Source organism: Psittacula echo (genome assembly GCF_963264785.1).
Source record: "Psittacula echo genome assembly, chromosome: 2".
Taxonomy (NCBI): domain Eukaryota; kingdom Metazoa; phylum Chordata; class Aves; order Psittaciformes; family Psittacidae; genus Psittacula; species Psittacula echo.
The window spans coordinates 2,264,269-2,285,857 of NC_137737.1; the positions used below are offsets into that span (position 1 = coordinate 2,264,269).

Below are 21,589 nucleotides of genomic sequence, written 5' to 3' on the forward strand. Positions count from 1 at the left end.
AACCGTCCGACTCATTTTGGCTGTTTACCACAGCATGAAAAAGCAGGAAGAAATGCTTGGGACTCTTACATGAGAAAGGGGCTCGTTTGATATCCATCTGCTTGATGCAATGAGGCATGTTAGAGATAACTGTTACAGCGCTCAGAGTTCACCTTAGAGAATTAGAACAATTGATGTCCCAAAGCAAAGAGTGGTGAACTGCCTTAACTGAGACACTGCCTTTTGACCTGCGAACTGCCCTGGGTGAGGGATCATGCTGAAATCACAAGCCATATTCCAGTTCCAGGGTAGGAAGCTCTACACTGCAACCCATCCCCTGGGAAAGCCAAGTGACAAGAAGGCCTTCCTGCTCCTTCCCCAGCTCCCCTCCACCTGTACTGCAGACTGACACATCCTCTTTCTAAAGAGCAGCATTAGGGAGAGTTCAGGTATATTTGCCTCCCTTTGGCCTCCCTCCTGCCCTACCCCTGCCACAGCTTAAGGCTGAGGAATCTGTAGAAAGCAGTTTACATCCAGTGCCTTTAATTAGATTTTACCTATTAACTGTTAATAGGTAAATTAACTTGAATATGGAATTAGGATTCCTTTAGCCCTCAGAGAAGTACTGAGCCCTAATGGTCTTGCACAGAAGGAAAGAATATAAAGCTGAGAATAACTATATTGAGAACAACACACAAATATGAACCTGTCCTGGTTGCTGACTACTTATTCTGCTAAAGAACCTATTACTGCCAGATACTTTTACAGTGGGAAAAGACCTAAAGACTGAAAATAGGAACTTAAATAGAAGCAGAGGAAAACCAAATGAGGAAGACTTTAGGGTGCAAATTATGAGGCCTGACACGGTGCTTCTCTTTCCATTTCTCTTGATCCAGAGGATTACAGACACTCTTTCCTCAACATGCTGTCATAGGCACACGTGAACTAAGTAACAATTTAGGTGGAATGTTGTCTGAGACCTACGTGCAACCTGCTCCACTTCTCTGGGAGGTGGAGCAGGCAATCCATGACCTGCACACAAAGCTCAATTGCTCACACTCAAACCTCAGAGTCAGGGCAGAGAGACATCTCTCTGTTAGTAAAGCAGTATTAAAGAAGCTGCAGTCTAATGTTGCCTGACCTTTCCTATGTTTAGAAGGGTGGGAAAACACTTGCATAACCTGGAAAAACACCATTAGCTCAGTGATCTTTTTCTAAGCCTGCAGTAAATGCCCTTGCTTTGGACAGCATCACAATCACAAGATTGCTTGGTTAAATTTGTTCATAAGGACTTTCAAAGCCAACTTCTCTATGCTTATATAGACATATAGTAGACTGTGTGCTTCTATATAGTATAGAAGCTACCTGGGTGGTTACTGACTGTAAACTCGTCTCTCAGTGTCTTATCCAGAAGCAGAAGTTGATGATCACTCCCCAAATTGGGGTGTCACTGAGATGATCTGCAATAAAGGCACCCACCAATAACAGTGGTTATTGGTATACAGGGTATATATGTATATGTATAAATGTATATGTATATGTATATATATGTATATATATGTATACAGGTATACAAGATACAGGGGCGGGGGTGCATGGAGATAAGCCCCGCCCCCGGATCAGACCCCGCCCCTCCGGCCCCTGGCCCCGCCCCCGGATCAGGCCCCGCCCCGCCAATCCCCGGGGCCTGCGGCGGTTCCGGACCGCGACGCGCGCGGGTCCTCCCTCCCGGTCCGGAGCGGTTCGTCTGGGGTAAGTGCCGCAGCTGCCTGTGGTCCGGCAGCGGGGAGCGAGGGCAGGGACAGCGCCGGGAGAGATGCGGGGCGCGATGCGCCGAGGGGCGGCCTGGCCGTGCCTCTGGTGGGAGCCAGCGTCCCGGCGGGGAGGCCGCGGCTGAGGGGAGCAGAGCGAGCGCGGCCCATGCCGGGGTGCGTGGGGGCAGCGCGCGGCGTCGCCATTGCGGCCCTGCCTTCCCTTCGTTGCCTTCCTTTCCTCCCCCGGCCTTCCCTCCCTTGCTTCCTCCGCCTTCTTCCCCTCCCGTTTTCCTCCCGCGCCGGTGCCGCCGCTCTCCCGGTGGAGTGGGGCCCACTCCGTCAGGGAGGCTTTGACCCCCCGGTACGGCGGCCGCTGTTCTGCCGGGGCTGGAGTTGGAGCGGGAATGGGGGCCGACAGAAACGGCTCTTGTCGGAGGCGGGGAGAGGAGAAAGAGGAGGAGGAGGAAGGAAGGATACCAAGGAGGAGGAGGTCAGGTGCTGGCCGGTCGGGGTGCGTGTCCCCTCTCCGGGCAGGGGGTGCCTGCGGCGGCTCGAGGGATACTCAGCGGGGAAGGGCTGTTCGTAGTCCCTCCCCTGCGCCCAGGCCGCCCGCACGCCCCGCGGGGCTTGAGGCTGGAGGAGGATGGCGGCTTTTCCCCTCTTGTTGAGATCCCGGTTCAGTAAAGACATCTTCGCGGAGGTGCAGTGACCTGTTTGTCTTGCTGATAACGGTGTGAGCAAATCAGGGTGTGCGAACTCTACTGTGGAAACAGTCTGAAGGGAGCTGGGCTGGTTCAGCCTGGAGAAGGCTCCAGGGAGACCTCAGAGCAGCTCCAGTGCCTAAAGGGGCTGCAGGAAACCTGGAGAGGGGCTTTGGACAAGGGCCTGTAGAGACAGGCCAAGGGGAATGGCTTGAACCTGCCAGAGGGGAGACTGAGATGAGCTCTTAGGCAGACGCTCTTCTCTGTGAGGGTGCTGAGGCGCTGGCACAGGGTGCCCAGAGAAGCTGTGGCTGCCCCATCCCTGGCAGTGTTCAAGGCCAGGTTGGACACAGGGGCTTGGAGCAAGCTGCTCCAGTGGAAGGTGTCCCTGCCCGTGGCAGGGGTTGGAACTGGATGAGCTTTAAGGTCCCTTCCAACCCAAACCACTCTGTGAGTCTGTGAAACCTCTGGTTTTCATTACAGGAAAAGTTTGTGCTGAGGTTTAGTTTTAGCGTCAGACTGAATTTAGGCAACTTTTGGAGAGGCATTGCCAGATTTCAGCATCTGAGTTAAAAGGAGGTCATTCATTCTTGAATTATAATGTTTTGGGTGTATCTGAAGGGCTGTGCAGGTACGACTGCAGAGCAAGCTGATTGAGCGTACAGCACTTTTATATGCAGTAGCAGTTCAAGTTACTCATTGATGAAGGGCTAACATTGAGTCAGCCCCCAATTTTGTGGTAGTCAGGTGTAAGTAGATACAGTGATTGTCTTCAACATGGAAAATACTTTGCCACAAATGCAATGTGTGTATTTGTTTTAAGCATGTTAGTGAGCTTAGAGGCATAAGGCCATCACAGTATTGCTGTACACTGTTGCCAATACATTTTATTCTGTCTGTTTGTCATCTTGGCATTTATAATGGGATGTAGGATTGTGCTGAGCATTAATTGTTATGAGAGCTGTCATTTTGTTCTGAAAATCCTAGGCTTTTGGGAGATTGTTAGTCAATGCAGCATTGTGAGAGGGCTTGTTTCTGTTTATAGGCCAATCCAGTTGTTATTATTTTTAGTAGATGTTTTTCATCAGCTTTGCAGTCTCAAGTAGGCCAGATGCAGAGTGATTGGGGATTTGTTTGTTTGTTAATAGTATTCAGGGCCAGATACTTTGTATAAGACAACCAGTGGTCTTCTTGTCATAACACAGATCCTTAAGATGAAGTGTTTTTCTGTTATTTGTGTTTTAGAGTTTCTCAGGATGAACGTCGTTCTTTATAGGCTTCATATGTGGAGAAAAAAATAACTGACCTTTCTAACAGTGCTGAAATTTGTGAAACACCAGCCGTAGTTCAGATGGATTAGGTGTTCCTTTTGGTGCATTTGGGCTGGAATGTGGTTTTCTGGAGGTGATACATTCTGATTTTCAAGCATTCTCAAGTTTTTGGCTGTGAACTGTTTAGCACAGTTGTTGTGGGCCTTCATTCACACTAAGTAATATACTTGGACTTTACAAGTTTAAACTGGTATCAGACCATCCTTTTGAAACATATGTTTGAATAACTGTATTTTAAAACATGTTTTACAGCACCAAGCCTAATTTCTGCTAAGCAGGATGAATGGATTTTATTCCGTGAATTAAGTCAGCACTCATATTAGCAGTTCTTTTGCAGAAGAGATTGGTGGTGCGGTAATGATAACTCATGCTTGTGACGGCAGAAACTGGGAGTTGGTGTGATTAGCCAGCACCTCAGCTGAGTCCCTTTAAAGGATCACACATGTGTGGCTTGTTAAATGTTCTGTTAATTTAACTGTATCTTCTAAAAATTTGTTCTGAATTTGAAACACTTGGGGATTGTGTTAAAAGACGACTTGTATATTACCCCTCTGCCTCACTGTGTTAAATTCAGCTAGGAAAAGATTCAGTGGGAAAGGTTGAACAAAAAAGATGATCTTGGCAAAGAATCAAACGAGTATCTTGTAGTGCCATCATGCTTTCATGTTAAGGTCAGCTACTCAGTCATCAGCTGAAGCCCTGAAACAGCATCCCTACAGACATCAGGAGTTAATTTCTATCTAGCACTGATAGAAAATCAGGATGAGTTGCGTGCAGGGGTGTTAGAATAAATATTTTATGCTGAAAGTTCAGATGTTCTTTGCTTTTGCTTGGACTGGGTAATTCTTTCATTACAATGTTCTTTAAACCTTGTAATAAAGAGAAAAATTGAGGTAAACCCCTGATACTTTCTTTTGTTTTGAAGCATCTTCGAAAGCTATAAAATAAGAGTTAAAAGTAAAAAATCTAACAAAAGTTTACCCTGCATTCTAAAATGGATGTCAGCTTCTTTAAAATACTGGATTTCTTAAGATCTCTGCAGAATTTCCAGGGCTTGAGTTTGCCTGGAAGAATCTTTGACAACATTGTGTTGAATGGTGTTTGAGGGGGTGCTGGAATCCTGAGTGTTTCCCACTGAGGGAATAAATACATATTATACATATACATAAGATACATAAAATGACTGAAATCATGTATTTCAGGAAGAGTCCCACAGTTCTGTGCAAGCAAAAGAAGAGCTTTTCTTGTTCCAGTAGCATCTGGCTAGCAGCCCTGGGGCATATTGTTGAATTGGAGAAGACAAACAAACATAGTAACCTATGTAACAAACTTGTTGTCATGCTTGATGTGTGAGGCTGTCATGGAGAAATGGTAATGTGATACCTGAAAGGTTTATTTGCCCTGCAGTTGTTGAAACTGAATGGGTTATAAGCCCTTGTTGCTTATTCAGTTCTTAGTGGAGTCAGATTTGCAGTGAAATCTTTATTTCTGTGAACTACTGTTGGCTGGGCTACAAAGCTGGTTTCAAGTACAAGGGGATAGATGTGAAAAAGAGCCAAGACTAGATTTGGCAAAGTTTTTTAAATTATCTTTATCTTTGTCCCACTTCCCCTTTATGCCCACTTCTCCCTCCCTCTTTTGCAAGAAATCAGTGGCTTAGATTTTCTTCTTTCTGGTTTGTGTTTTTTTTTTTTTTTTTTTTTTTTTTGTTGCATGCAGCTATTGCATATTACTGGCATGCATACATGAACATGAAGTGTATAAAAATACAGTATGCATACACTGTTAATTGAACTGTGGAGAGCTGATTGCATTTAGTTTCAGGTTTTTGGCAAGACTAGTCTAGAACTAGTCTAAACCAAGAGAGAGGAGATGTTTCCTTAAAAGTAAAACAATAACTTAATTTTGGTAGTTGATTACATAAGTGAATATTGTGAGATAACTGAGATACTTGCGTGTTCAGGGGATTTAACAGTGATAAAACCCACACATTTCAGTTTTGTCACTTGCAATAGTTAAATGTCTAAAGTGCTGCAGCTGAGATCTGAGGCACACCTTTGGAATGTGTTATGGTGCATCCTTTTTGTTTGTTAGTTCTTTGTATTTTTCTTAGGATATAGTTGCATATTTAAAATCACACACTCCTGATTAAAGAGAGTCTGAGCTCCACACATTTGAAGTTCTGGCAAGTGTGTTTTCATGTGTCATAAATTCAGCATGGAGTATATTTTCAAATTCACTTTGGTTTAGCTCTGAAGAACTGTTCTTTGATACGCTCTTTCCCTGCTGTTAAGAAGGAACTCGGAGGGGAAGGTGACAATGGAGATAAAATTAATGGAGTGCAGATACTGAATTTAGAAGCTGTTTGCTCTGTAGAACAAGAAGTGAAGTGATTGTGAAAGGACAGCAGTGTTCTGCAGGACACTGCTCAGTAGCAGGGCTTCTTCAGTGCAGGGAAAAATGAGTCCAAGGTTGGAGCAGTTTGATGTGAGGTTTTGAATCTGTGATTCTCACTCTTGGGATAGGGGAAGGTGACATTGCTGTTCTCTCAGGTGTCCTACTGACCCAAAATATTGACTTACTTTTTTACTTTCTCCTTTTACCCTGCATACTGTGTCCAGCACTTTTCAGCACTTTTCTTCTAAGGTTCTGAGCACAATATTGTTCAATATGAATGTGGGATGTGGGCAGCTGCCCTGTTACTTTCGTTAGATCACCATTAAAGCACAGGAAATTGGGGAAGCAAATTTTCCCAAGGGAACTTAACCCCCAAACTAGTGATTGTTTTTTTGGGAGGGTATTGTTTGTTTATTGGCTTTTGTTGTTGCTGCTGTTGGTTTTGGTTTTTCTTTTCCAGGAAGAAGTTACCTATTTTTCAAGTACAGTGCTTACTCAAGGAATAAATAGGCTGATTTAAACACGATGTGAAGGAAATTATAGGAAGTAGGCAAAACAGCATAACCTTGATTTGCTAGCAAAAGCGTGTTACCACTCACTTTCTGATCATGGCAAGTTCATTGCTCTTCTTGCTTTGTTTTTGTCTGACATCTAGCCATCTGCTTGGTGGTATATCTTTCAAAACCTTGGTGATGAGGTATTTCAGGGTTCATTTATACTCTTTAGTATAGAGCCAGTTGTGCATTATAAATATAAGAGTAATCTGTATGCTGTATAAGATGTACTTAAGTCTATTCTGTGTATTCGTCTTTCGTGTTGGATGAGAAATGTTCTTTTGGCCTGAGGGATAGAAAAGAGCTGCTATTTCAGGGACAAGCAGAGCTACTCTAGTTCTAAGTACTCAAGATAAAGTCACTGTGTTGGCATACTTTAATTTTGTCTTGTCTCACTTCTTTGCTCTTTCTTGCTGTTTTTCTCCCACTCTCACCCGCACAGATCCCGAGACCTCTCACCCCAAGTAGGGTAAACAAGAGGGTGAAAATGAGAAGTAATGAAGATGCTCAATTGTAAATCTGTTTGAAAAGATCTTGAAACAGGAGTGAGTGCAGTACAAAAATTTGTCTTTATTTTTATTCTGGTTAATGATGAAACTGGCTATCTCAATCTCATATTCCCACTTCTTAATTTCTCTGCTCATGTGTCCTCTGCCATACCTCTTCAAAAGTCATTAGGACCAGCAAAAGGTCTGTCACATTTCTTGGTCCTGTGGCTCACAACCGAGAACCAGAAGATATATGCCTTGCGTTGTCTTTGGAAAGCCATGGGCAGGAGCACCCTGGGGTGATTGCCAGGCGGGAGCAGGATGGCAGTAGCCTGCCTGTGCTTGTGTTTGGTTTGGCCCACAGCCATGTCCCAGAATGAGATGGTGATTGATAGTGGCTCTGATCGGTTGTTCCCTGCAGGCAGAGACCCAGCTGCATGGTAGTTTCTCTTGGCGTGGGTCTGTTACCATTCCCCTCACATAGCCCAAGAAAAGCAGGCTTTGAGCTACGTGAAGGCTGTTAATGTATTACTTGATCTAGACATTGGCCATGCCTGACTGGCCTGCCTCTTCCTCAACTGCAGTGTGGGTGCACTGGCAGCTCCTTGCCTACCCTTTCCTTTTCCTGTGTCCTTGTATCCTCATGTTTGCTTAGTGGTGCGTTACACATCCCTTGTCTGCCTTTCCTGTTGTGCTTTGACTGTGTTCTTGCAGGCTTGGAATCGGAACATTGTTGGAGTAGAAGAGTGGGCAAGGTTTCTGCTGTCACTGAAAGACAGCCCACACAGGAAGAGACAAAGAGTTTTGTTCTTGAATTTCAGAAAGTATTCCCCCAGTGTTACAGAAGCTTATCTGATGGGATTGGTATTGCAGGAGGCATAGATTAATCTTCTGCGTATTTTGCAGAAAATGAAGCGTTCTGTGACCTCCTTAGTTGACACTTTCTAGAAGCTTTAATTGGAAAAAGTTTCTCATGGAGGAGTGGAGTGAACTGTACATCAGACTGCTCCACTTTTATAAGAAATTTAACCTGATTTTTATTTAAGTCTTGCAGTCAGAAGAGATTTATGGTGGCGGCATTACCTTAGCCACTGAGTTGCATACAGGTTTTTTCAGAGACCCCTTGTCTGCCAGTGCCATTTGTCACAGCAGCTGCATTTCTCTATAGCAGAACAAATAGCAATGTATTTGCTTTATAGGATGATTACTACAGTATACAGGGGTTTTAAAGGACTTTTAATCCTGTGATTGTGTCAGCTCTGCATGTGCTGGTAGTTAATGGTGTCATTTTTTAGGTATGTGGAAATTCCTCTAAGTTGGCCTCTGCTGAGAGTGTTTAGATCAGAATTGGAAACCTAAAAGATGCACTGCATTGTGCTTGTCATTCATTCCCGTTTAATGGTTTCACTCTAACAACGCGGAGGATGGAGCCTTCTAAATCTAGACAGTGCTCCCTTATTCCCACCACTCTAATTGAACATTAATTTTCTTGTTTCACAAATCCCCTGAGAGATGAAGAGAGCCTGGCTAGATCTCATTTCAGAAACAAGTTTTTGAGCCTACTTGCCAAATTCTATTAGTTGTCAGCTGAGCAGAAAGAGAACTGACATGAATAGGTGAACATACCTATGGGAATTCTGGGGCTTTGGTGACTAATGTTATGGTTTTGTTTATTTGTTTGTTTAGAGATTCTTACTATATGGATCAGCCTTCTAGTGATGGTGAAACTGGAAGAAGACCACTGTAAGCAAACCCAGGATGAATCGAGTGCCAGGTGATACAGACAATGCTCACAGTAGCAGCGTGGAATCCTGTCCTTCCTTGCGGGATGTCCACTCCATCAACCCAGCGCAACTGATGGCAAGGATTGAGTCATATGAAGGCAGAGAGAAGAAGGGCATATCAGATGTCAGAAGGACTTTCTGTTTGTTTGTTACGTTTGATCTCTTATTCATAACCTTGCTGTGGATAATAGAATTAAATGTGAGTTGTCTTTTCAGTACCCTTAGACTGTATTAATTTATTTGTTCACTTCATGAGTGGTTAATAAGTTGCTCTTTTCTATCCCAAATTATATGTATTTTTACCTATTTAGAGCAGCTTTTATGAACATAGTATGTACTCAGCTGCATCTACTTTATTCATTAGGGTACCTGGCTTATTATCATCTTATCATTAAACCTTTTGATGTTCTATAGTCTGTGAATCAGAAACCACTGGAAATCCAGTGAACTTTTCAGACAGCAAATAACCAGAAATGGTACTGTATGTCTTTGAATTTGGCAAGTGTGAGTTTTAACAGGATTTGAGAGTTTGTCTTCTGAGTAACTTCAAGTCAGTGGCATTTCACTGAGGTGTTAGTTGCTGGAAAGACTTCCAATGACCAAACCCTTGTTGTTTGCTGTAGTGTATTTTCTTTGAGACAAACTTAGTATGCTATGCATTGTGTATGGCAGGGTGCCTTTAAACAACACAGAGTCCCATAGTTGCCATATTTTAACTCCAGCATTTGTAATTTAGAAAATGAGACAGGTCTCCTGAAATTGCCAGAAAGCAATAGGACAGCTGAGTTATTATTTCAAAAGTAGCATCCTAGTTCTTGAGCTGGGTTTTAAGCTATGATCTGAAGTATGTATTAAATAAAGGACACAGGAAAACTGGGAGGAATCCCTTTCCTAGGCAAGAAGGATCTTATGTAAACATTTTTTGTCAGGATTCCTTTACAGGATAAATAACCTTGGTTATTGAGCTGGCATTCTGAAGTTTCAGGTGCTGACTGTTCAAGTAGTTCATTGTTACAGTGAAAAATAACACTTCAATTTGAGAAAGCAGACTGCTCAGCTGAATGCTGTAATCTTGGGACTAGATTTCTGTTGTTTCTCTAGGTTGCAAGACTGTTGTATCCAGTGGGTAAAGGTAGCTTCTTTCAGGAAAACAGCATAGGGTTCCAATGCCTTTCTCCTTTTAGGCTAGTTTCTCAGCAGCTTGTTCCAGCTAAGAGGAGCAGAGTCTGGGTTTATATTGCTTGTTGAGGACTCACAGTACAGATTTTCGTATTGGGGCCCACAGAATATTTAATATTCTGTATAGAAAATGCTACAAACTCATCATGCTTCAGTTTGAATGCTGCAGTGTTAAGGGACCTCAAGATTCTAGCAATTTCCTTTGTGAAAAAGCTTTGTTTTAAGGAGAACATATTATGAACCAGAGTCCTGTACAGCCCAGTGTCAGCAAAACTGAAAACCAGTTTTTTATCTTTGGAAGTCATAATATTAGAAGCCATCATTTGATATCTGGGATCTCACACACGATTAGGTTCTCTTGTTCTGTTGTTTTGAATTGTGTTCTTTGGGCAGTCAGATAGCACTGTCTGCCACTGGTGCCTAAGTAGTGGGACTTCAGGACTGCCGCCAGAGGTGCTGTAAGTATTTGTTTTCCTTTTGTCACTATTATCCAGTGTGCTTAGATGTAGTTTATGTTTAAACACTTCAGGGAGTAGCTCCATGGCAGGTTGAGCAAACCTGTACTGTTCATCCTTACATTAACATGGTGCTCATGCAGCTGTGTGTTAAACAGCTTGGAAGGGGAGAAGCTGAGCTTCCTTATTTGTGCTGAAGAGATGATCACACCTGGTGCAATAGAGCAACCAAGGGGAAGCTCTATTTAGAAAGTTGCCAGGTAGCCATCGAGGGAGGGGAGAGGAGAAATTTGGAGTTGGAGTGAATAGGCTCAGGAAAACTGTGAGGGTGCTGAGGCGCCGGCACAGGGTGCCCAGAGAAGCTGTGGCTGCCCCATCCCTGGCAGTGTTCAAGGCCAGGTTGGACCCAGGGGCTTGGAGCAAGCTGCTCTAGTGGAAGGTGGCAGGGGGTTGGAGCTGGATGAGCTTTAATGTCCCTTCCAGCCCACACCATTCTATGGTTCTATGAAAACTGCCCAGCAGTATAGTTGGGCTGAGTGTGGAAGTGTCTGGACTGCATTGCTGTGAGATGGTGAGCGTATGCTGTTGGTGTTCCTTGGCATCCTTTCTTTAGAAGGATGACAAAGTAGTCAAACTCAGTATTAAAGTCTAATGTTGGCTGTGTTTTCCAGTGCCTTATATTTTTCCTGAAGTGCCTAATTGTTGAACTTAACAGCAATAAGATATGGACACTAAGGGGTTTTGTTTCCAGCTGAGATACATACTCCTCTCACTCTGACGCAATACATCCTGAATCAGTTTCTTACTAACCCAGTTTGAATCAGAAAGTGACGAATCTTCCTAATGAAAGGAAACACAGTGGCTAAGGAGGATGTAATTTTGAGTCCCCTCCAGCAAATGAAAGATTTAACTTGGGTGTTAGTTGTGGGGAAATGGTCTAGTTTCAGCTTCTCTGTGTTTTACAGGTTTGGGGTTTTTTTCTCAGCTCTCTCAAATAGTGTGTGTGCTGCTAAAGACAAGATCTGGAGTGTGAATTCTGTAACTGTTTTGTTTCCTGTTTGCTAACATGTGACTAAGACCAGCTAATTTCTGAGAGCTTTTTGATCAGCTATTTTGATTCTCCTTAGGAGACATAAAATGTTTTATGGATGTGTGTAACAGACCTTACCTTTAATCATATCTTCTACCCTCAGCAACTGGTTTGCTTTTGTTTTGGGACAGTCTGAAATGCAGCTTGCATAGGCCAGGTAATAATCCTAAATGTTTTCATTTTGAAAGTTGTATATAATTATGAAAAACAAATAAGGACACTAATCTTGAAATTGATATTCATAGGATATATATGTCCTTTGTACTTAGTTTAGTGATCTTTTTGTACGTCAGTGGGGAGCTATTAATTTCACCTTTCAGAGTGGTATATATTTTGGGTTCAGAAACTTCTGTTCTAAAGTGGTGTGTGTTGTTTCTTTGTAGGTAAAAGGAGGCATTGAGACCACCTTAGAGAAAGAAGTCCTCCAATATGACTACTCTTCTTCATATTTTGATATATTTGTAAGTGTTCTTAAAACGGAGAAAAAGCAGCAGAAGTGTAGTTTTCCTCTGTTTCTTCTTCCATACATGTTCCCTAGTTTGAGTCCTCTGAAAGGGATGACCTTTTCTTGATGCTTTAAACTGGAGGGACTTGTGCCAAATTTCACCTGCCCAGAGCTAATTTATTAAGACGACCAATAGCCCTCCAGCTATAAAATCAGTTTGTTTAAACCAGCGTTCTTGTCCTTCCACAGAAATCAGTGGGTTGCAGTGAGGAGATGCTTGTTCCCAGGTTGGCCTGGTCAGATGGTTTTTCAGATTTCTATGTTTTAACTCCAACAGGGTTTTTTAACATTGTACTAAAAGGAGATGACACTAAGTTTGATTCTCCTTGTAAGCACCTAAGGCACATGAGAGGAATACTGCCGCATCAGGAAATTCCTTTCAGCCACGCTGTAGCTCTGTAGTTACGATGCATTTTGCACTGCATGGACCAAGTTACTGATCTCAAAGTAAAAGCTGTTTCTTTATGGTTCTTCGAATGTTCCCGTTCCCAAAGGCCCCATGTTCCTCTGAGATCATTAATACTACCAGATCTTGTTTGCCTGGCAGAGATGAGTCGGTTTGGCATGTACTATACTATATCCAGAATCTCTCTTTGAAATGGAGGTACCATGGAATGGTATGGAATGAGGTACCAGATACAAAAATGTCATAAGCTAGCAAACTATGCTACTTCCCCCTTTCTTGTTACTTTGCTGGCAGGCTCTTTATGATACAGTTTACTGCAGAAAGCAAAATGTTGATGCTCTGGAAATGATTTTGCCCTCCAGTTTAACCAAGGGTTAAAAACATGTAATGCAAGATAATAGACTTTTATTCCCTGGGAAAGGATGAGGTCATTGAATTCTGCAAAATGATTTATGAGTTTATACAGGATTTCTTCTGGTTCTGCCACACAACACTGAAACATATGTATTTGCATAAGATTAAATGGGTTCATCACACCTCTGGCCATGCCTGTCGTTGATGTCTCTTAATTTTTAAGCATTTGTTTCACATTTTTCTGGATTCTGAATGCATCTTTTAAAGCAAATCGGAAGAAATCCAATAGTGAAGAATAAACAGGGAAATTGAGGGTTAGCACCTTGATTCCGAAATCTTGTCTGCTACTGATTGAATTTTCTGGCCCAGAAATACCATAACTTCCCTTTATTTACTGCAGAGTATTTGGAACAGCTTGCTGTTGCAGGCTCCTCCATAAAGAAGAATTGATTGTTGCAATGCTAATATTGCAATAAATACTTAAACTTTAGTAAGTAGAAAATGGTTTAAAACAATTCTTCCCCTTTTCTGATGGCATTTGTGAAGTACTTACAGTTTTTAATGCTACTCTTGACCGGTACCACACCACTAAGATCAGTGAGGTGCACAGCGATGCTCAAAGTATTTGCTGGGTTAACTGCATCTACATTTAACTGCTTAGATTCCAGACAGATAAAATTACCATGAACATACTTTGTGTAGCTCTCTTGTGTTTCTAACTTATTTGTGTAATTGCACATGCTTGCATATTAGAGCCTGTCCAGGCATATGAGTGGTGCGTTTGCTTTACAAGTGGGAAATAATGTTCTGTTTGTTTTATAAGCACACATTCAAATTTGTTTCTCAGTAACAGAGCTTGGATTGTCCTGTTTTAAGTTTTGTAAGAAATGAGTATTTTCAGTGAGCTGAGAATCTTGTGGTTCTGCTGTGTTCTGCATTAACCAACAACTATTTTTTTCCTTTCTCTATAGCTACTGGCAGTCTTTCGATTTAAGGTGTTAATACTTGCATATGCAATGTGCAGACTGCGCCATTGGTGGGCAATAGCTGTGAGTAGTAGCCAAGCATAATGGAATTTTAACTAGAATGGAACAAACAATTTTAGATGCCTCTTAACACTTGTATGTTAAGAATCATCTTGATTCATCTTGATACATGAAATCATCTTGATATAATTAATCATCTTAAAGTTTGCTGTACAGTAACAGATTCAAAACTTCTTTTCTGGAAGATTTTCAGCCTAAAGACAAGAATTGAACAGCACAATGAGTGTGCAGCTCTCCTGTGTAGATGAGAGAGAATGCAAAACTTGATGATAATCCATACTTCCACCAGTCAGTGCTATAGATTGTAAACAATAGGCATGTTGCTGGCTTGGTGCACTGTAAATCTTATTTTCCCTTACACTTTGGTAAGTGCATGTAGAACATGTTCATGTATAACTTTCTTCAAGTGATTAACATGCAGCTTGTTCAGTAGTCTGAGATTACATGCCATGATCTTTTAAGGTTATTAGCATGGCACAAGCACACACAATAGCAACTGCTGCGCTGTGTTTATTCTTAAGTGCATGCCTCTCAAAATCTCTTACTGTTGGTTGTGTAGCTGAAGAGTACTTCCAGTGGCATCCTTCAACTTGATGCAGTTGTTTGTGAGGTGGTGGGAGTGAAGCCGTCATGGTAGTGAGCAGTCAGGGTATATAAAGCTTCACTGAAGGTATTGCAGAAGCTGTTAATCTTAAATTCCAACCTGTGCTTTACCAAAAGGTTCTGCTGTTATTTAAAGAATTGCTGGACCCAAATGCACTAGCAAGAGTTATAAGCCTTGCCTTAAGTGAGCAGTCCGCTGCTTCTTTGTTTTATGCAGGCTGCCATTTTTTATGGCAGGGACTATCAAGTCTTCAAAGCAATTAATGTTTCACAATATCAGTACATGAATTAAACTATGAATTCAGATTTACTCCTGTAAAGATCTTTTACCTGAAATAGAGATTTTGATTTACATGGTAGCGTAAGAAGCATCTGGAGCAATTGCTGTTTGCTTTTTCCCAAATACATAGGTAGGGATATAAAGGGACTTTGTGAATAAAATACTGGATCTTCATTATACAGGAAGATCACAGTTTATATAGCTCAGCATCTGTGCAGCACCTAAACTGCCTAATTGCTGTGTGGCAGTTAACATTTGGAGATGTCAGTATTAAAAGTTACCTTTAGTAAGGAGGTTATTTTAATAGCACTTCATTTGTATCATACATGTTATGTTTTATTAGTCTATGATCTTGCTGTTGTTGGTAAATATTTAAAGTTGCAACTGATAGATAATGGCAGAAATGAGAAAGTAAATCCATTTATTAGCCTTAACTGTTCTTACCCTGTCTCTTTCAGTTTACAACAGCAGTGACCAGTGCCTTTTTATTAGCAAAAGTAATTATTTCACAGGTATATATTCTACTCAACTGTTTGGTTTACTTTGTTGTTTTCTTAGAAGTAAAATCCTTCAGGGTAACCCCTGTAATGTTGTGTGGTTTTCTTCTCTTCAAGCTGTTCTCACAGGGTGCTTTTGGCTACGTGCTGCCCATCATATCCTTCATACTTGCCTGGATTGAAACTTGGTTCTTGGACTTCAAAGTGTTACCGCAGGAAGCTGAAGAAGAAAACAGTAAGCTTTTGCTATTTCCCCTCATTTTGGCAGTGTTTGATCCCATGTTATTTGGCAGAAGAATGCTTCTTTCAGGTTCTCATATGAAGACAGGCTGAGAGAGCTGGGCTGGTTCAGCCTGGAGAAGAGAAGGCTCCTTAAGGGGAGACCTCAGGGCAGCTCCAGTGCCTAAAGGGGCTGCAGGAAACCTGGAGAGGGGCTTGGGACAAGGGCCTGTAGGGACAGGCCAAGGGGAATGGCTTTAACCTGCCAGAACAGGGGAGACTGAGATGAGCTCTTAGGCAGAAGCTCTTCCCTGTGAGGGGATTGGAACTGGATGAGTTCAAAGGTCCCTTCCAACACAGAGCAGTCTGGGATTCTCAAAGCTTCAAGAGCTGTGGGAAGAATTCAGTCACATGGCACAATTTTTCTGTGAAGGAGCACATGCCCTCAGAGAAGGGGGGGTTTCATTAGTTTAAGGAGGCAAGGTTAGAAGTTGCAAGGATTAGATCAGCAGTTTGTTAAGCGCTTAGGAACATACATCAGATTTATGCTGAAGCCCTGAAAATTCAATGAAGTTGGGCTTGTAAAGTTTTATTTTCTGAGCAATGCATAGAATAATCTCTGGTTCCTGTTTCAGGAAGAGCAGACAGAATGAGTAATTCAGTGTCACTGAGGTGGAAAAGAGAAAGCAAAGAAGTATTGTGGAAGGACTGCTTCATGCACAGGCACAATGAGACCAGTGCAAAGGTGAATTGCAGCCTCGTGAACGTGAGGCAGCAGGGCACCTGACAGTCTGTGTATTCAGCTGAATGGAGGAAACCCATTGATGTAGTTGAAAGAGAGTATTGCTTGAGTGGTGAAGAAAAGAAAGCCTAGATTTCTGCCTCAAGTGTTTTGTTAGTTTCAGCAGCAGGAGAGTGGTTATACAGTGAACTGTAATGAGCTGTTTCATTACCTGCAATAGTCTCTGCTGCAAGGGTATGTTGGCCTGTTAGGTAAAACCAAAAACTTCACATGGGCTTGGATGTCTCCTCTGGGTTTTTTAGTGCTCTAAAATGCAATCTTTCTACTTAGATCCTTTCTTTCTTCTTTTTTACCACTCCAAGAAAGACGGTTAATAGCATGCACTGGGTTCTGCCTAGAGAAAGGGAAACTGAGGGTAGTTTTATTCCTCTTTTGAGGGGATGAAGAAATGCAGCTGCACTGCACTTCTATCTCAACAAGTAAGAAATGTAACCAGTTCAGAGACTTTTGTATTTTTATTATCCTGAATATTCATAGACAAGGTATTGGATACATGCACATGTGAATACTTGATCCTGTTGATAAAATTGAGATTGTATTTCTAAATCCCTGTGGAATTCAAAGATACTTTATTTTCCTTCATTCCTACTGTGCTTGAAATAGATGGCTTTTGTGTAGAAATAGATGCTGCTATTTCCAAAAAAGATGGGGTTCCACTGGAAAACGCTGATTTGAAGCAATTAAGTCAGGCAAATGACAGGCACATTTGGATTGTGTTGGGTGGTGGTATATACAGAGTGCCTCATTTGCTTGTAAATCTGAGGCAGATAATGAAAACTGGTTTTAGTAGTTCTTGCTTTTTGACCAGGTATTTTTCTCTCCTGTCTCTAGTGAGAGTAGAAGCTGAATTCTTCCATCCCAACCAACCAAAACCCCCCACCACAGCAGTTTTCTGCCTAATGCAGCAGTGCTTTAAATTGGAGTTGTTTTGCCTGTAACTTAACAAATAAAGAAGAAAAAAGAAGGGCAAACCTGATTTCTTCCACTGAAGCTGATTTCCAGCTCTAAAAGTTTCCTTCTGTGAGCAGGATTTAAACCTAAAGTCCAACCCCTGCCCTGTGTGTCTTCTGGTATCTTGTGACTCATTGTTAAGTGTAGAGACTGATCTTCTTCTTTTGGACAAGTCAAACAGAGACTTTAACTGGTTAATAGGATAAATTGGGATGTGGAAATAGTTGGAAAGGGATTTATTTATTGTTAATAAGTGGCCACCTCAGGTAGCTCTCCTGATTCAGGGGTTTCTTTTTTATCTCCCTATCAGTCTTCATGTGGGAGAGAGTAATAGATGGAAGTTCAATCCCCGTATGTTGACCTAAAATGCCATCTTTGCCCAGTTATAACCAGACCTGTTGATGACACTGAGGATGAGATGAATTATCTTCTCTGCCAACCTGTTTTGGGTTTATCCAGTATTAAACACACCAGAATAGCCCCATGTCATTTCCAAATAATTTTTCCTGATTTCAGAGGAAACTGAGCCAAAAGGAGTGGAAGGTTGGAATAACTCAGTATGTTGACACAAACAGGTGAAAGCAAGCCATCGATGAGGAGTCTTTCAGTGGCAAAGGGAGACAATGATTTGGTGATGTGTAGCAGCTCTCTGATCATTAAAAATAAACTTGACCTTTAAGATGCTCTGTGATAGCATTGAGGATTGATTTGTTTGGGTGTTTTTGTCCTTTCAGGGTTTTTGATGGCACAGGATGCTTCTGAACGAGCAGCTCTTCTTCACCCCGGAGTCCTCTCTGATGGGCAGTTCTATTCTCCTCCTGAATCTGTAGCAGGTATGTTCATGTACTGAATGAGTTTTCATATTGATGTTGAAGTGCATCTCTGATTGCTGCAGAGGGTAAGGCAGGGGAAGGGTCCCTTCCAGCTTGAGGTATTCTGTGATCTCTCCCTACCTGCTGGCAGTAGTGTTTCTGCAGCAGTGCACTATTTAATCTAGCCTAAACTTGGAGCTTCATAGTATCTTAGGATGGACAGTGAACCTGAACCTGCTCCAAAGCAGATGTTTTCCTCTCATAACAAAATGAAAAAGCCCTCTCTGTACAAAAAGGCTGGTTCTGTGGGTAACATTAAACTGAGGGCAAGTGTTAATTGCAGCTCAACTCTGCATATCGTGTGCTTTGCTGTAGTTGAGGTATAAGCCAAATAAGCCCAAAAATAAATGTAAGTACAGCAAGAGTTAAGACTGTGTTTGCAGGAACTGCAAGGAAACGAGTGATTCATTTCTGGGTTGAGTGGTTTTGAGTTACTTGAGGACGTAGCATGAACCCCCAAATACTGTTGGCAGTCTTTTGTACCCTAAACTGCAAATTTCTTGTGTAAAGCTGTGCTGTATTATGCAATACATTGGAAATATGAATTGCTGCTAATGGCCAGAGATACATTTGCCTATTTTGTATTATGGAGTTCTGTATATTGGGGATACTTTAATGCATCTTGGCATTAATGCATGGCTTAGAGCTCCACCTAGGGTTGACAAAGCATTAGGACGTGGGAAATCCTTGCTTTGACTTGCCTTTTGATAAGCATTACCAGTGGGAGTCTGCTTTTTAATCCCTCCTTCGTTTCCCACCCCCCCCCGCCTTTTTTTCCTTCTTTCCAGTGCTCTAATAGCATTTGTATCTTCCTTTTCAGGATCTGATGAAGATTCTGAAGAAAAACAAGACAGTGAAAAACCAGTTGTATAGCAGACAGGAAAAAGCAGGTCAGTTCCTGTGCATATAGCCTGGATATCCCTAAAAACATCTTTCTTCTTAGTTCCTTCCCAAATCATTTGAACAGTGGGTACTTCTTAGCAGTTCATCACCTTGAAGCCAGACTGTCCCCTAATGGCTTCCAGACTCTTGAGAGCCTGGAGTTGAGTTCTCTCGTTAACCCAGGCCTACAAGGCTGAGAGCGCTGTGGGGAGCGGGGTGTAAAAGGCTGCCGGGTAGGGACAGAACCCCTCCAGCATTTCTTTGCTGGCTGTGCGGAGAAGAGCAGTGATGAACTGCATGTGTAGAAGCTCCTTTTTCTGGATGTGGGGACAGATGCTCCTATGGAGATGGCAATGCAAGAGTGGGAGGAAAAGATTTTCTTTTAGCTTAGGTCTAGGACAAATGTTCTCACTTTGAAGACTGAATGGACAAAACTGCCTTGATCTTTCCCCTCCTCAGTCTTTTTAATACACATGGTAAAGCTCAAGCTAGGGGAGACATTACATGTTCTTGAGAAGCTGAAGCTTCTGATCTGAAACCTAATACTCCTCTGGAAGAGTGGAAAACCTTTTCCTTGTCAATATCTGTTTCTTTGACTTGCATCTTCCTTTACCCTGACTTGTGTCATCTGTTACAGGAAGAAAACGTCTGAGGGAAGTTGTTGGGGTTTGGAAACTGGCAACAACGTCTGTGACTGACTTGCTGACGGAGCTGCTGCTGGATTTATTCCTTAGAAAGCAAAGGGAATGGTTTCCATGTACTGTAATACCTCACAAAGGTTTACCTTGGTGACATATGTATATTAGGTTGCCTCCCAGGTGGTATGAAAATATCTGTCCATGATGTATTTTATTATTCAGTGATTCCTGAAGTTGATCTTCTACTAACTAGGTAATTACTGGAGCGTGCTGTTTTGTGTACCTAATCAAGAGACTGGTAATATAATGAAGTAAAACTTCTCTATGGTTGAAGTCTATTTAATGATTGTTGGGACTCATGAGTAACATTATTTTATGTTATTGCTAATTTGTCATTAGTTTTACGTTGCTTTTTTTTAACTCCACGTTGGCTTTTTTAACAGACATGTTCACTTTCTAAAATAAAACTGTTAAAACAAGGGCCATGTGTGATGAGAGTTTGTTGTTTATCAGTTGAACAGCGCCATGCACCATTCCCTGAGTTCTTGGAGGGTCATGAGGATTCGGGTTTGCAGAGACCCTGTGCACAATGTGTGCTAGTGCTGGCTGGGATGCAGTGGTACATACATGGTGTCAAAAGGATGCAAGGAGCTCTAAATATACCAATATTATAATACTATATAAAATATAAATTATTATATATTAGTATATAAGATATATATAATAAATTAATATATATTTCATATACATTTTTATATGTTATATATTCATATGGATTTATATATAATATATACATATATTTATATACATATTTTTATGAAATATATATTACTGTATATACTAATATATAAAATATTATATATATTTTATAAAAAATACATACAAAAATATATGAATATTTGTATATAAATACATAGAATAGAATCACAGAATCATAGAATAGTTAGGGTTGGAAAGGACCTTAAGATCATCTAGTTCCAACCCCCCTGCCATGGGAAGGGACACCTCACACTTATATGATACATATGGGATATATAAAGATAAAAATATACATAAAATATATATTAGTATAGAATATATATAATATATAGAGTATACTAATATAATACTATTAGTATATTATATATAAAATTTAAATACTAATACTATATATAAAACACATTTATAAAAATATATATAAAATATATACAATATAAATATATAATATATAAAAATAAAAATATATAAATATATATTAGTATACTATATATAAAATATATAGTATATACTAATATAAACATTTATAAATATATATAAAAAATAAATATATACTATATATAAACATATATAAATGTATATAAATATATATTAGTATACTCTCTATAAAATGTATATACTAAGATAAACTATATAAAATATAATTTATATAACATTAGTATACTATATACTATAATATATAATATAGTATACTATATATAAAATATGTAGTATATACAATATATAGAAATATATATATAACTGTATATACAATATATAAAAATATATATTTTAATATATTAGTATACTATATATAAAATATATAGTATATACTAATATATAACAATTTATTAAATATAATTTAATTATATATAATTATATGAATATAATTAAATATAATTTAATATTAAAATAATTTATATATTTTAATATATAGAATATATAGTATATACTAATATAAACTAAAATATAAATTATTATATATTAGTATATACTATATATTTTATATAGTATACTATATATATTTTTATATATTATTTATAAATGTATATTTAATATATAGTATTGGCATATAAATTTTATTTAT

At 40.5% G+C, this 21,589-nt stretch overlaps 1 protein-coding gene across 7 annotated transcripts; it reads left to right on the plus strand.

The window, feature by feature from the left end:
* The first annotated feature begins 1,677 nt into the window (after positions 1 to 1,677).
* Positions 1,678 to 20,263, plus strand: STARD3NL (STARD3 N-terminal like). 7 transcript variants are annotated; one of them, XM_080610665.1, is made up of 9 exons: positions 1,678 to 1,731; positions 8,891 to 9,187; positions 12,096 to 12,173; positions 13,949 to 14,026; positions 15,365 to 15,418; positions 15,521 to 15,638; positions 18,110 to 18,208; positions 19,068 to 19,137; positions 19,767 to 20,263. In XM_080610665.1, the coding sequence occupies exons 2-8, from the start codon at positions 8,963 to 8,965 to the stop codon at positions 19,118 to 19,120; spliced, it is 705 nt and encodes a 234-aa protein (XP_080466791.1). In that variant the 5' UTR covers positions 1,678 to 1,731; positions 8,891 to 8,962; the 3' UTR covers positions 19,121 to 19,137; positions 19,767 to 20,263. The 7 variants fall into 7 exon arrangements, with proteins under 7 accessions (XP_080466791.1, XP_080466787.1, XP_080466792.1 ...); XM_080610661.1 differs by having other exon boundaries at positions 15,365 to 15,638; XM_080610666.1 differs by lacking the exon at positions 15,365 to 15,418.
* Positions 20,264 to 21,589: the final 1,326 nt, after the last annotated feature.

What these genes read in the sequence shown, in the direction of transcription:
- STARD3NL (XM_080610661.1), top strand. Translation starts at nt 8,963, where the DNA reads ATGAATCGAGTGCCAGGTGATACAGACAATGCTCACAGTAGCAGCGTG. An exon ending in CTTCATATTTTGATATATTT is followed by an intron (nt 12,174 to 13,948) that starts GTAAGTGTTCTT and finishes CTTTCTCTATAG; the next exon opens with CTACTGGCAGTCTTTCGATT. An exon ending in TCCTCCTGAATCTGTAGCAG is followed by an intron (nt 18,209 to 19,067) that starts GTATGTTCATGT and finishes CTTCCTTTTCAG; the next exon opens with GATCTGATGAAGATTCTGAA.